Below are 15,052 nucleotides of genomic sequence, written 5' to 3'. Positions count from 1 at the left end.
TCAGTGAGGGTTCACTGGTGCAAAAGCAGCAGACTAGAAGGCAACGTTATGAAACTGCTTGACAGTCTAGTGAGTTGGCAACAACCAAAGATGTGTGACTGAGAAGCATGCGGTAAGGTATGCAGAGCATGTTGTATGCAGAGTATGCTGTATGCAGAGCATGCTGTATGTAGAGCATGTTGTATGCAGAGCATGCTGAATGCAGAGCATGCTGTATGCAGAGCATGTTGTATGCAGAGCATGCTGAATGCAGAGCATGCTGTATGCAGAGCATGTTGTATGCAGAGCATGCTGTATGCAGAGCATGCTGTATGTAGAGCATGTTGTATGCAGAGCATGCTGAATGCAGAGCATGCTGTATGCAGAGCATGTAGTATGCAGAGCATGCTGTATGCAGAGCATGCTGTATGTAGAGCATGTTGTATGCAGAGCATGCTGAATGCAGAGCATGCTGTATGCAGAGCATGTAGTATGCAGAGCATGCTGTAAGCAGAGCATGCTGTATGTAGAGCATGCTGTAAGGTAAGCAGAGCGTGTGCATGGCGTTTAACATTTCTCAGAAATTCCATGACCAGTGCTAGAGTGCTTTATGCATGCTTGCATGGGGTTTAAATATCAACATAATATTTACCTTACATTCATAACTCATGATTCATATTTTTTGCCATATTCTGCGATATTGTTAAAAATATATTGCAAGGAATACAAATATATTTTTATAAGTAATACAAATAACCTCCATTATCATAAGGTTTGAAAATGGAGGTAAGGTATGCTGAACAGCAGAGTCAGAACGAGCTGGAACAACAATAGTTGTGGTTTCCTCTTCAAGATTCTGTTGAGGGAACACCTGAGGCTCAGTCTGCAAAGGCTGATCAAAGGAAGTAGCAGAAGGTAGGCGCATGGGTGGAGGAGGCTGACTCCTGGCATGAGTGGCTGAACCCAAGGGTTGCGCTTGCTGAGCGGTTGGCGGAAGCGGAGTAGCAAGTTCCTGTTCCTGTGGTGTGAGCGGAGCGCGATGAGGTAGAGGTTGCGCAGAACAAGGTAAATGTCTCGCAAGCTGAGGCTCCTGAGGCGCAAGGCTAAGGTGTAGTGGTGCTTGCCTTGTGGAAGGTTGAGCTCGCTGCAGCGAGAGCTGAGGAGACTGACTCAAGGACGGGAGAGGTTGTTGTACCTCAACCGAGTGTTGCATCACTGGTGGAGCAGCAAGTGGAGGCGGAGGAAGAGAGGTATAATCCTCCTGATCCCATTGTAAAGGTTGCCTTAAAGAAGGCGGAGGCTGAACACCACTGGGAACAGCAAACTCAGAACGTGGCTCAACATCGTACGCCTGGCAGGTGGTACTGCGATCAGGCGGAGCGAGCGCAGGCGGAGGGAGTGTAGGCGGAGGCGGAGGCGCAACACTCTCAGCCCGACACTCACGCATCAAGACCGAAAGTTGTGACTGCATGGACTGCAGTAGAGTCAACTTGGGGTCGGCAGACACTAAGGTCTGCTGAGGTAAAGCCTTAACAGCAGAGATCTGTTGCGGCAGAACCTTACTCCTCTGAGGCGGAGTGCATTCAACTGATGACTGAGGAGAGTCAGAGCTAACCCAATGACTGCATCCGGGTTAATCGTCTGCGGGTGGGAGTGACGGTCTCGGTAAGACACGCCCACAACCACCGAGGATACTTCTGTGCGCCGATCAAGGCCTGCTGAACCCTTATGCCCTTCGACATTGCTTCTCCCCTGGGCTTGGGAGCTTGCAAGAGGTCCCGGACTGGGAGGACGACTGGCGCGCACAGAAGTACCCTCACGCACAACACTGACACACTTTGCGCTAATCACTTATCACTTTGATTTTCTGTTTGCACTTATTTCACTGAACTCGAAACTTTAAGTGGTTTGTACCTGAAACACGCAATTCTATCCTTTCTCAAAAGTTAGTAATTGCGAAAACAGAATTACAATGTAACAGAAAAATCTAATGAAAGATAAATAATTCAGTGGCTGGAAAGAGACTAAACACTAGATCACTCTAGAAACGTTTACTTTCTTCCCCTAAAGAGACTAGGGAGAAGAGCAAAAACGATAACAACGTTACTCGTACGCCTGGCAGGCTTGAAAGAAACGTTTATCCTCCTCTTTCTCCCTCCGTCTCTATCTCTCTCTCTCTCTCTCTCTCTCTTGACTTAGAACCTGAGAGAAGAGCCCAATCATATATATCGTTAAAACATATTATTGTTAAAGGAAAAAACTGAAATATTTCCCAAAATGAAAAGTTCCTTTATTAGGATCAAAACCATTAAGTTAAGAAAGAATGAACAAAACGCTAGACACGGTTACTCTTACTGCAACGTGAAACCGTGAAAAATCTTTCTCTATCGTAACGATAGAGTGCAAGTTGAACGTTCTGAACGTCAACAACTGCAGAGACAAAACAAAACGTTAGTTCAACTTTGAAAACAGTACTAGACTATCAAAGAAATTCTTTCAAAGACATTAAAATAGCATATGTTAACAGGTAAAACCGAAATGACGGGCTCAATGTTAATTAACTTCGGTACCAAGAAAAGACCGCCTACTATTAGGAAGGTCGAATATAAACAAATAAAAAAATTAATTTTAATAAGTTTATAATAAAAGGAAGTTAATCGAAGAGGCCTATAAGAGGCGGAGAGATATAAAATAAATCTATAACTTTTGTTAAGCAAAATTAAGAAAGAGAGTCAATACTCTCTTAGACACCAACACTTCCGTCTAAGGGAAGGGTCGGCCATTGAAAGGTGAAAGAGAGTTCATACTCTCTTCGTCACCATAATTAATCAAATTAATTCCAAAAGCTAACTAAGCTAATATAGAAGTTTCCAGTAAAGCGACAGCCGAAATCAAAGAGAAATACTTCACCAAAGTCGTGAAAATACTCCAAGAACATAAGCGTATCCGAGAACGTCTTGCCGGAAGCACGACAGAGGAATAATTGAGGAGGTGTCAACAAGAAGTACTTGAGTACCTGGCCACAGGTGGCGCTGGTAAGTACACCCCCTTCTAGTATTGTGATAGCTGGCGTATCCCTCCATAGAATTCTGTCGGGCAACGGAGTTGACAGCTACATGATTATCGGGTAAGTTTAATATTGAAAAAATAATAATAATAAAATGTCCCATTGGTCCTGTATGGGAGTGAAGATGACTACTCCAGCAACCCCCAATCTGCCCATAATAGGGTTGAGTAAGCTGGTAAGGCCTGACCTGTACTTGTTAAGTACTTGGTGTTTGGTCAAAGGAGAAATCCATCACTAGGAGGGAAGAGCAGCCCGGAATGAAATACCAAGCTAATGATGATCTAGGGTTTGGTAGTCCTTCCACAATCCTCACCCTCTTTAAGGGAGGGAAGGGACAGTAACAATTGCTTTATCCCCAGGAGAGCAGGTAAGAGAGAAGAAGTAGAAGAGCCAGTCATTCTACCTTTCGAACTCCACAATTCTGAAAAAAAAAAAAAACTTTTTTATGAACATTCGAATTCTCCCTGATCCTCAAGCAAACAACGAACTCGACGAAGAGCGCAAAGTAATAAACAGTCTCTCTAGCAATTCACAAGTTTACCAAGAATAATGCAGAAGATGTAGCCTTTTCGATCTACAACGCAAACGACTGTTTACTGGTGGCCCGGATCTACATTCAGTAAAAAGGGGATATTTGTGAACAATTATGGCCTTAGCATAGTGAGCGTATCTATTGCTGGTTCGTAAACTGATGCTGTGTCCAATTTACAATTGTAATCGTGTTTTGTTCCATTATTAATATAAAGCTGATATTAACCATTCAAACTAAAAAGTAGTAAAAGAAAAGGTAGTATACGAAAGAGATTAAACAGCCTTGGATAGTTGCAAAAGTACATCTGTACTAGTTGTGGCCAAAGATCAAAGTAAAGTCATTGACAAGCATGTGGGCACTCACCAACTGTCATTAACTATCTCATTAATGAATTCAATGGCTGTTCCAACTCTGCTAAAGACATTCCCTGTTTTTAAGGATGAAAGGTGTGTGTATGCACAGGAAGAAATCTTATATACTGAGTGTACATAAAATGTTGAGAAATTAAAAATCAAAAAAATATAAAACAGTCTTATCAACATGCTGAAAAATATATTTGTTTTATTAATAAAAATAAATAAACTTACCATTTCTGGGCTTGAACTGCAAAGTTGACAGGAGTTCAACAACATGTAGTGCAAATACCAGAGTTTCTCCAGCACCAGTCTTGGCTGTTCCTCGTAAATCCTTGCCTTCCAAAAGAGGGGGAATGGCCTTTGCCTGGATTTCTGTCATAGTCTTAAAGCCCATTTTCTCTATGGCATTCAAGGTTACATCTGACACACTTCCACGCAGACTTTCAAATGATCGACTCGTTGCTGAATCAAAACCAAGAGTACTAGAGCCTGGAAAATCAATGCCTCCATTGAAAATGATATTAAAGAATAAAATTTTTAGAGGAAATGTAATGTACTCTACTTTTTTTATATATCTTTTAACAATGCGTGATAACCACACTTTATAAAACTGAATAAAAAATTATAACAAAATCCATACTACATTCTTACCAGCTGTTAACTCCTCGCTTTCATAACCTGTCTCTTCTCCTTCATTTTGGTCCTCATCTTTTTCTGTTTCATCTGTGCTTGTTCATTTCATTACACCTTCGCTGTTGATCGACTCGGATAACTCTCCATTTTCTTTCTTCTTCTTTTTCTTTTTCTTCTTCTTGACATCTACTTGAACTTCATTAACAGCACCAGAATCTAAAGCTGCTTCTACAGCTTCGTTTCTTTTTCTCTGTACATGTAAAAGTATAAAAGCATTACACAGAAATATAGGCAAGTTACTGAATTATGTCTTTACAAAAGTTTTAATCATAAAGGTTCTAAGTTTAATGATACAAAATCTTTCCATGTTCTATCTAGCCATCAGAAATACTGAATAGAAATTTAGGTTTGGTATTGTGACATGTTAAAACTAAATTGGCATCAGAGAATTTGGTTTGAAAATCAATATGGTGTTTTTATTATAAAATAAATTTTTAAATATATTTACCTGGTAGTTACATATATATAGCTTAAATCTCGCATTTCAACGCAGCACGACAGAAAATTCAAATTTGTGGCGATCGCCGCCATGACAGTAGGTGGTCATGCATGAGCGCCATCACTCGTAGGTTATCATAACCATTCCCAACATTCTTCAGAAATTCCATGTCTCTGTTTTCAGAGGGGAGGAGGGAGGGCCCTTTTATATATGTAACTACCAGGTAAGTATATTTAAAAATTTATTTTATAATAAAAATACCATTTTTAAATATGTAACTTCCCTGGTAGTTGCATATATATAGCTGATTCACACCATTGGTGGTGGGTTGAAAACCTCATCCCATTGGGAATTCGTATAATTATTAATGACTACAAATAGTAGTACTAACAATCTGATTCTAACCTGATAAGGAAGCTGGCTTCACAATGATACTGCCTCATTTCGCATGCATTCCTTAAGAGACTCAGCGATCCACTCAGGGGGCTGTAAAAGTCTCTTGGGGCTGCCACAAGGTCCTCGACCTTAGCATGACTAGACCACCACCCTTGCAAACCTGACATAGCCAAGGATACTAATTCCGACCACCTATTCAATTTTTTTTTTTTTAAACTAGCTTGAGCTGCATCCCAGACTGACGGCTGGCTGCGACAACCTTCACAGACAACCTATGAACACATTAAAACTAATTTGATTTGCATGCCAGATTGACGGAAGGCTGCGACAACCTTCACAGAATACCTGTGAACACATTAAAACTAACTTGACTTGCATCCCAGAATGACGGAAGGCTGCGACAACCTGTGAACACAAGTACAAGAAAAAAGGCATGGGTATATATTAAGTTATCGGGAAGAGGCAGTAGACCCTTCTCCAACTACGAAGCTGGAGGTAACGTACGGACCCAGGGAACAGCAATCCTCATACTGGGTCTGGACATCTTTGAGATAGCAGTCTGTGAAGATTTATTTACTTCGCCAGAAAGTAGGCTTCAAAATTGACTTCATTGACCTATTGTGTTTGTAAGCCATAGAAATTGCTACAGCTCTAACCTCGTGTGGTTTTACCTTAAGGATAGGGAAAACTTCTTACTCACAATCCTGGAGAGTTTCTCTTATCAAATCCTTAATGAAAAAAGCCATGGTATTCTTTGATAAAGGCAAAGAGGGCTTTTTAACTGAGCATCAGAGGCTGTCTGTCTCGTCTTTGAAAAGAAAGCCTTGCTGAAGGGAGCAAATTGCATTGTCTCCATTAAAAGCCACCTTCTTGCTGATGGCTTTTAACACTCCTATTCTTTTGACTGTAGCCAATGTAATTAGAAAAAGAGTCTTCTTGGTAAGATCCTTCCAAGACGCCTTGTCCAAGGGTACAAACCTACTTGAGGTTAAAAAGGCCAGGACTACATCCAGGTTCTACGAGGAGGTTGGATTGTCCTTCCTCTTAGTCGTCTCAAAAGATCTAATGAGATCTGAAAGATCCTTGTTGGCTGACACGCTAATGTGACGGTTACTTAAGACGGGGGTTAGCATGCTGCAGTAACCCTTGATGGTAGGCACAGCTATATTGGCTATAGAGGTATTGATAGAGGAAAGTCTATTATTCCTGCACCACACACTAATATGTCACACTCGGATTAGTAAACCCTAATAGTGGTAATCATCTGGGGGTATCTACCAGCCACTCCATCATCTCCGCAACTTAATGTCTCATGGGCCAAAAAGGAGCTATCATGGTCATGCGGACGTTGGGAGAATCCCTGAATCTTTTCAGGACTCTGTCCAGGATCTTGAATGGAAGAAAAGCATACACGTTTAGACCTTCCCAGTTCAGAAGAAAAGCGTCCACTGCGACTGCTTCCTGGTCTGGTACTGAAGAGCAAAATACTGGCAACCTGTATGTCATTTGTGAGGCAAAGAGGTCTATCGAGTGTTGACCCCACAACATCCAAAGGCTGGTGCACACCTCGTGATGTAGGGTTCACTCTGCAGTAAGAAATTGCCTTCTTCTGCTGAGCAGATCCGTCCTGACGTTTTTCTCCCCTTCTATGTCATTTCCTCTGAGACTCTATCCACAGACCCCTGTCGAGAATCGTATGCGTCAAACAGGGACGAAATCAACCTCTCTAGGTCAGACAGACCAGACACTTGAAGCGCGCCGTGTGCGCTAACTGAACCGTGTGCTGATTGCTGCGAAGGATCGTCAACCGTAGCTGGGTGACCACCAGGGGAAAGTCCTGGCGACATTTCCGGAGTGCCTTGAGCGCGATCTGAACTGATTATCATCCCAAGAAAAATAAAATTCTGTGAGGGTGTTAGTTAAGATTTGGCCAGGTTACCATCAGACCTAACTGTTGCGTTAAGGGCATTATCCTTTGAAGAGCCTCCAGACACTTTACTTGTGATTCTGCTCTGAGTGGTCAGTCGTCCAGGTACTGGTCCGGGTGTATCGAGATATGGAAATACACGTCCTGCAGATCCAAAGACACTATCCAGTCTCCCTGTCTGTTGCCTGTAAGGACTGACACTGAAGTTTCCATGGCAAACGAACTTGTACAATGGACTGACGTCCAGAACAGTTTTTCATCCCGCCCCCGAGCTTTTCGGAACTAGGAAAAGTATGTTGTAAAAACCCCTCCGAGGAGGTGTCCTCTACCATTTCTATGACTGATTTCGACAGCATAAGGTTCACTTGCTCTTGAAGAGCTGCTGCCTTGTTTCCTGAATGGACTGTTGTTAACTCCCAGGGTATTGATGACATGGGAGGCATAGCACGTCTCACTTTTAGATTCGGTTTGTTGTCTTGGGAATTTGCGAGCTTGACCTTCAGCCGCAATCCTCTGAGTTCCCCTTGAAGGGGCTCTCCCACAAAAGAGCTGACAAGTGGGAAGAGTCTCCTTTTATATCCTTGCTAAAAAGCTAGCTGGGAGGACTTATTTAGCAGTCCTAGAGAAAAATCTTGCGCAGCCTGTTATGTCAGAGCTGTAGACAAATCTTTCCCTAAGTCCAGAGGGAAAAGACGATTACCCAATCAGAGCAAGTAAAAGTTCAGATCTCTGAACAAGGGACATACCTGAAGATAAGAAGGAACATATAATCCTCTTTTTAAGAACTCCTGCCGTGAAAAGGGCGGAAAGTTCGATGGAGCCATCCCTCCCGGCCTTATCCAGACAGGCAATCAGATGCATCTGAGCCTCGTTCTTAGGGTCTGTGGCTTCTGCGAGAGTTCCGAGAGTAAAGTCCGTAAGGATGAAGACTTCTACTGTCTAAAAAATTCCCTTCAGCAGATGGTCCATTTCAGAATTGGACCACATAATCTTCGACTTGCTCATGTCTGACCTAAGTGAGGAGTCAACAAGTCTGGAGAAGTCTCCCTGGGAGGAGGCAGGAACTCCCAAACCGAGAACTTCCCCCAGACGAATACCACACACTAGATCTGGAAGCCAGTCGAATTTGAGGAAAAGAAAAAGGAGGTCTACCCTAGATCCTTTCTCTTGGACATCCATTGGTTGAGAGTTGAGAAAGCTCTCTTAACCGATCTAGCCAGGACCATCTTCTTGAAGGAGGATGTTTTTCGGGGTCTGCCCTTCAAAAACTGAGAGGATGGGCTCTGATGTCTAGGTTGAGAAAAGTCTTCTGGATACAGAGATGTTAACACTGTCAGAAGTTTTTTTTTTTTTTTAAGTTAGCTGTCTATAGTGAATCCTGAGATTCGTCTTCTAATTCGACTAATGGAACATCTTCGAATGGGTAGGAGACAAAACCGCGTCATCCTGTCGGTTACTGTCTTCCAAAAATAATTCATCTTGTCCTGAAGAAATCTCGTGAAGGATATCATCTGGTTGCGAAGAAGTATCACGTTTATGTAGTGTAAGCTTCGAGGGAGAAGGGTTCCAGTGCTTCCAGCATAAGATCATCATGCTGTAAGGAAGCATCAACATCTGTACTGTAAAACCATGCGAGAGAAAATCTTGATCGTATACGTTCAGCGTGTTGTATGTCAACAGCGTGACGCGAGGGAGCGTTAGTTGCGCGTTCAGAAAATCGCGAAGGAGAGATAAAAACTTGTCTATCCTGTTGCGAGGACAAGTCCCGACTATATGAGTCCATCATGGGTCCAGATTGAGACTGTTGTATGTTTCCATGAGAGGTATCAGTCTACTGCATGCTTCCCGAATACCGTGAGTCTGCCGCGAGCCGTTAGGAAGCGTTAATATCGCGTCCAGTCAATCGCGAAGAAGAGACAACTGTTTGTCTATAGTGACGTGGGGACAAAACCTGACTGCATGCGTCCAGCATATGTCTAGACTGCCGCATGCGTCCAGTTTGTCGTGAGTTTCCAGACTACTGCATGTGCCCAGATTGCTGTGAGCTATCAGCGTGTCGCATGTGTCTCGCATAAGCGATAGTCGCGCGTTCCGCAGATCGCGAAGGCGAGACAACTGCTTGTCTATAGTGACGTGAGGTCAAAACCTGACTGCATGCGTCCAGCATATGTCCAGACTGCCGCATGCGTCCAGGTTGCCGTGAGCTTCCAGACTGTTTAGATTGCAGTGAGCTTCCAGACTGTTTAGATTGCCGTGAGCTGCCATATGCATCCACCTTGTCGCTTGTTACAACGCAAGCTGATCGCTGCGAGGGAGCGTTGCTGAGTATCGGAGAAATATGTTGTCCGATAATATCGGAAGATTGATTTCTTGGTCTATTGCTCCTTAGATTCTTTTAGACGCGATTTTTCTGCCCGAGAATCGTAAGCGTCAAACAGAGACGAAATCAACCTCTTTAATTCAGACAAATCAGATACATGATGAGTGCCGTGTGCGCTAACTGAACGATGTACTGATCGCTGCGAGGTATCGTCAACTGTCGATACTTCCCGCGCGACTTGTGCGCGATCTGAACCATGTATCGATCGTTGTGAGGGATCGTCAACTTGAACGTAGTGGTTGGCCCCAATCACGTCACGGTTTTGCGTCGTCCGACGAAGACGCAGACATTTTAACCTCGCCTTTCCTGTGGCGAGGGGGAGAGATCTGGGGATTGTCAACATGATCACTCGAAGGGACGTCCGTTCGCTAATCAAGGTCTGCCATATCCTTTGGCCTTTCAACATTCCTTCTCCCAGGGGTTGAGGAGCATGGAAGAGGTCCTGGGCTGGGATTATGACGGACACGAATGGACGCACCCTCCACTGCACTGACACTGAATACTAGCACTTTTAATTATTTCAAATTTGATCTTAATAGACCTTCCCATTACGAGAAATTATACTCTTTCGTCAAGGGCTAGAAAGAAAATACAATTGGATATATGAATAATATTAGTATTCGCAAAAGCAAAATATTAAATAACGATACAAGTATTGTGAAACAAAAATGATCGTTTAATATCTGACATCTCCCTTAGTAAAGCTACGAGCGTAAAATTACTGTACGCTCGAGAAAAAACTCTAATCGAAAATTGACTAAAAGAAATATACCAATGGGACAAATATATACTTGAAAATAATATATTTCCCTACATTATAAACATACTTATGCTTAGTAAGCTAATATTTCAAAAATTTCTTGCAAGAAAAGAAAATAATTCACATAATGCAAGTCATACTAAGCAGATTACGTCAGAGGATTGTGACGTTATCCCGATGGCGGACTGAATTCCTTCAAGGTTATCACATTCCACTTGGCTAAGAGTTACGTTACAAAATAGTGACATCACAATGTTTAATGTAGAAAATGTCTTCCTTCCACTATAATTTTAAGAGTTGTTCGTTAGTAAAGTAGGGGAAAAACAAAAAATTTTGATCCCTCAATATACGAATAAGGAACGAAAACAGATTCATACATGCTCCCTGCTAATTACAGTGCGGGAATTAAGAGCAGCTCGAAAGCTGGTCTAGCCCAACACCCAAGTTTAACAACAGAAGAGCCGTTACTGGGTCTGGACATATTAGCTTGAAAATCAAGATCAATTAAATTGTCCAAGTTGGACCAGCAAAAAACTATCCTAAACAATATCTTAGATAGTTGAAAGGCAGCGAAAGCTATTAACATTAATGAGACAAAAGGTACTTCACCAAATTGTAGAATAAAGTAATACAGGTATATCCACGAAACAAATTCCCGAGGTGTTGACTCGATCAACGACAGAGAATTTCTGAATATGTTGGGAATGGTTCTGATAACCTACGAGTGATGGCGCTCATGTAAGACCACCTACTGTCATGGCAGCGATCGCCACGAATTTGAATTTCTGGCGTGCCACGTCAAAACGCGGGATTTAAGCTACTGTATATATATGTAACTACAAGGGAAGTTACATATCTAAACTTGAAAAAATATTGGTTTTCCCTATGTATTTCCATCAGATATTCCCAAATTACCAGTAAATATAACAATAACTCTTCTTATTTTCTCAATTAGGAATATTGTACTAAAGTAAATCTTTACCATAGGGGATAGCAACGTTTACTAATGTTCTGGGATAAAAGATTTAACAAAAGCAAGTTATTCATTATGAAACTCCTTCAACTGGAAGAATATACATAATCAGTTGAAGCTAAAATCTTCCCAGTGAGACAAAATTGATGAAAGAGTAAAAGAATTTTTAGACAAAGAATAAAATTTGTATATTATTGCATTCTATTTAATAGAATTCAAGAACGATATATTGACAAAAAAGAAAAAATGACAAATTCGGAGATAATTTGTATTTTTCCTAGCCATACAAACCTTAGCTATTTACATGAGGTATTACTTTCAGCGTAGCTGAATGACGAGCCATTAGATTTTTAACGAGGGTTAACTACCCTACCCTCTCGCTAGTTAGCGAGGGGGTAGGGGAGGGGTAGCTAGCTACCCCTCCCCCCTCACACACCGGGGAACTGATTCACTTCGCTTAGAGGTAGGACTTCACGGGGGACAGGGCTGGCGGGCAAATATGTGTAAATAGCTAAGGTTTGTATGGTTAGGAAAAATACAAATTATCTCCGAATTTGTCATTTGTTCCGTAACCGAAATACAAACCACGCTATTTACATGGGGTGACTTAACCCTTAGGTAGGGTGGAAAGTCCCAGCCTTACTGGCTTTGTCTTTTGCTCAGAATCCGAGTGAGTAGCACTCGAGAAAAGGAGTCCCTGTACCCCGCAAGGAACTTGCGAGGTGCGGCCTACATAAGCTTGTGTGTGAAGGAATGAAGTGTGACCTGAAGTCCTTTAGATGGAAATCTAGGCTAGGACGTTCCCAATACCACCTCGTCAGGGTATGGGGGACGCGACAGTATTATATTGATACTAGGAACACAAGGAAGCATGGTTTACCTGCAGTGGTTTGAGGTCAGCTATGCTGAGAACCCAGGATGCTGCTTTCCCCAAGGGAGGGGAGGATGAAGAAAAGAGTAAGGGAGAGACATACTTTTTCATTCATGCAGTCTATAACCGGGTAAAAGTGCCCTCAACCTTCTGCTACCTGTCCATTAAGGAGTCTGAGGTTAGACCAGCTGTTGTGCAGCTACCACAGGGCCGATAGAGAAAGTATCGAGGCTCCTGTGGGTCACGTCCTGCAGGTAGTGGGCTGTGAAGGTCATTTGACGCTTCCAGACCCCAGCTTGTAGCACCTGCGTCACAGAGAAGTTTCTCTTGAATGCCAGGGACGTTGCGATGCCTCTGACATCGTGTGCTCTAGGACGACGTGCCAGAGGAGGTTCTGGATTCAGGGCATGATGGATGACCCTTCAAATCCTAGCTGAGATGGTATTCTTGGTGACCCTCCTCTTCGTCTTTCCTGTGCTCGCAAACAGGGCTTGCATGCGAGGACGAACTGCAGCTGTTCTTTTAAGATAACGCCTCAGACTCCTTACTGGGCATAGTAGGAGATGGTCTGGGTCATCTGTTACAGAACGAAACTCGAAATCCTGAAGGAGTCGAACCGTGGGTCCGGAACTCCAGGATTTTGAGTCTTAGCAACAAACTCAGGGACGAACCTGAACGTTACCTCCCCCCATCCCCTTGAATGGGTAACGTTGTATGAGAGACCATGAAGTTCACTGACACGCTTGGCTGAAGCCAGAGCGAGCAGGAACACCGTCTTGCAGCCAGGTGACGATCAGAAGCCTAGTGTAATGGTTCGAACGGAGGTCTCTTAAGAGCCCTGAGAACCCGAACCACGTTCCATGGAGGAGGTCTCACTTCCGACTGAGGGCAGGTTCGTAGCTTCGTATGAGCAAAGAAAGTTCCAGCGAGGAAGAAATATCTATTCCTTTCAGCCTGAAGGCCAGGCTTAAGGCTGAGCGATAACCTTTCACCGCCGAGACCGAAAGGCGCATTTCCTCCTGCAAATATACAAGAAACTCAGCTATTGCTGGAATAGTGGCATCGAGGGGAGAGATACCCCTCCCACGACACCAACCGCAGAAGAATCACTTCGCCTGGTAGACCCCTGCAGATGACTTTTGCAGGTGTCGAGACATCTTCTCCGCAACTTGTTGCGAAAAGCCTCTCTCTGTGAGGAGATGCTAGATAGTCTCCAGGCGTGAAGTCGAAACGATGCTACGGCTTTGTGGAAGATGTTGCAGTGTGGTTGCCTGAATAGCTCGTGTCGTGGGGGGAGTTCTCTCGGGAGTTCCGTCAGGAGCTGCAGAAGGTCCGGGAACCACTCTGCATGATGCCATAGCGGAGCTATCAAGGTCATTGACAGGTTGACCGATAGTCTGGTCTTGTTGAGCACCCTTCTCATCAGACAGAACGGTGGGAAGGCGTAGACGTCGATGTTGTCCCACCGTTGTTGGAAGGCATCTTGCCAGAGTGCCTTGAGGTCCGGGACTGGGGAGCAGTACAGCGGCAGCTTGAAGTTCAAGGCTGTCGCGAACAGGTCCACTGTCGGGGAACCCCACAAAGTCAGGACTTGGTTAGCTACTAGAGGATCCAAAGACCACTAGGTACTCACTATCTGCGAAGCTCTGCTCAGACTGTCGGCGAGCACATTCCTTTTGCCCGGAATGAAGCGAGCTGATAGTGGTATCGAGTGGACTTCGGTCCATCTCAGAATCTCTACTGCAAGATGGGATAGCTGTTGTGAAAAGGTACCTCCCTGCTTGTTGATATAAGCCACTACTGTGGTGTTGTCGCTCATCACTACCACAGTGACCCGCCAGGGTCTGTTGGAACTGTTGAAGGGCCCGAAATACGGCCTTCATTTTTAGCAGATTGATGTGGAGGTACTTTTCTGATTCTGACCATAGGCCTGAGATCCTGTGGTTCAGAACGTGGGCCCCCCACCCTTCTTTTGACGCATCCGAGAACAGCATCAAATCCGGGGGGAGGACGAGAAGATCCATTCCCTTTCGAAGGTTTCCGTCGGTCAACCACCACTGAAGGTCCGTCCGTTCCGCAGGACCCATAGGGACCAGAATGTCCGGGGAATCGTAGCCTTGATTCCACCGGGACTTGAGCCGCCATTGCAGGGATCTCATCCTGAGGCGGCCGTTTGGAACTAGACAGGCCAAGGAGGACAGGTGACCTAGGAGACGTAACCAAGATTGGGCTGGAAGCTCTTCTCGTCTGAGGAAAGGCTCTGCAACCCTCCACAGCCTTGCTATCCTGTCGTCTGATGGAAAGGCTTTGTGGAGATTGGTGTCCAATATCATGCCTAGATATACCAGTCGTTGAGATGGAAGCAGAGCAGACTTCTCGAGATTTACCATGATCCCTAGATCTTGGCAAAGTCCCAGAGGCTTGTCTCGGTGTCGAAGAAGGGTCGAATCAGAGTCTGCCAGGATCAGCCAGTTGTCCAGATAGCGAAGGAGACGGATGCCGATTCTATGAGCCCACGAAGATATCAGGGTGAACACTCTGGTGAACACCTGTGGTGCTGTGGAGAGACCGAAACACAGCACCTTGAACTGGTAGATCTTGTTATCTAGGCTGAATCTCAAGTACTTCCTGGAAGACGGATGGATTGGGATCTGGAAGTACGCGTCCTTTAGAGCCAGT

General features: G+C 44.1%; 1 protein-coding gene across 1 annotated transcript in view; it reads right to left on the bottom strand.

Moving 5' to 3' along the window:
• The window catches only part of LOC137643732 (uncharacterized), a 36,557-nt gene extending 31,749 nt beyond the window's left edge, over positions 1-4,808 (bottom strand). Inside the window, exons 1-2 of the mRNA XM_068376433.1 lie at positions 4,586-4,808; positions 4,166-4,423 (exon numbers count right to left, since the gene is read on the bottom strand). Of these exons, the coding sequence (XP_068232534.1) occupies positions 4,166-4,328 (163 nt within the window). The 5' untranslated portion in view covers positions 4,329-4,423; positions 4,586-4,808. The remainder of the gene's footprint in view (positions 1-4,165; positions 4,424-4,585) is intronic.
• Positions 4,809-15,052: the final 10,244 nt, after the last annotated feature.

This window comes from Palaemon carinicauda, chromosome 7 (assembly GCF_036898095.1).
Source record: "Palaemon carinicauda isolate YSFRI2023 chromosome 7, ASM3689809v2, whole genome shotgun sequence".
Taxonomy (NCBI): domain Eukaryota; kingdom Metazoa; phylum Arthropoda; class Malacostraca; order Decapoda; family Palaemonidae; genus Palaemon; species Palaemon carinicauda.
This window is presented reverse-complemented; position numbering and strand designations above follow the sequence as displayed.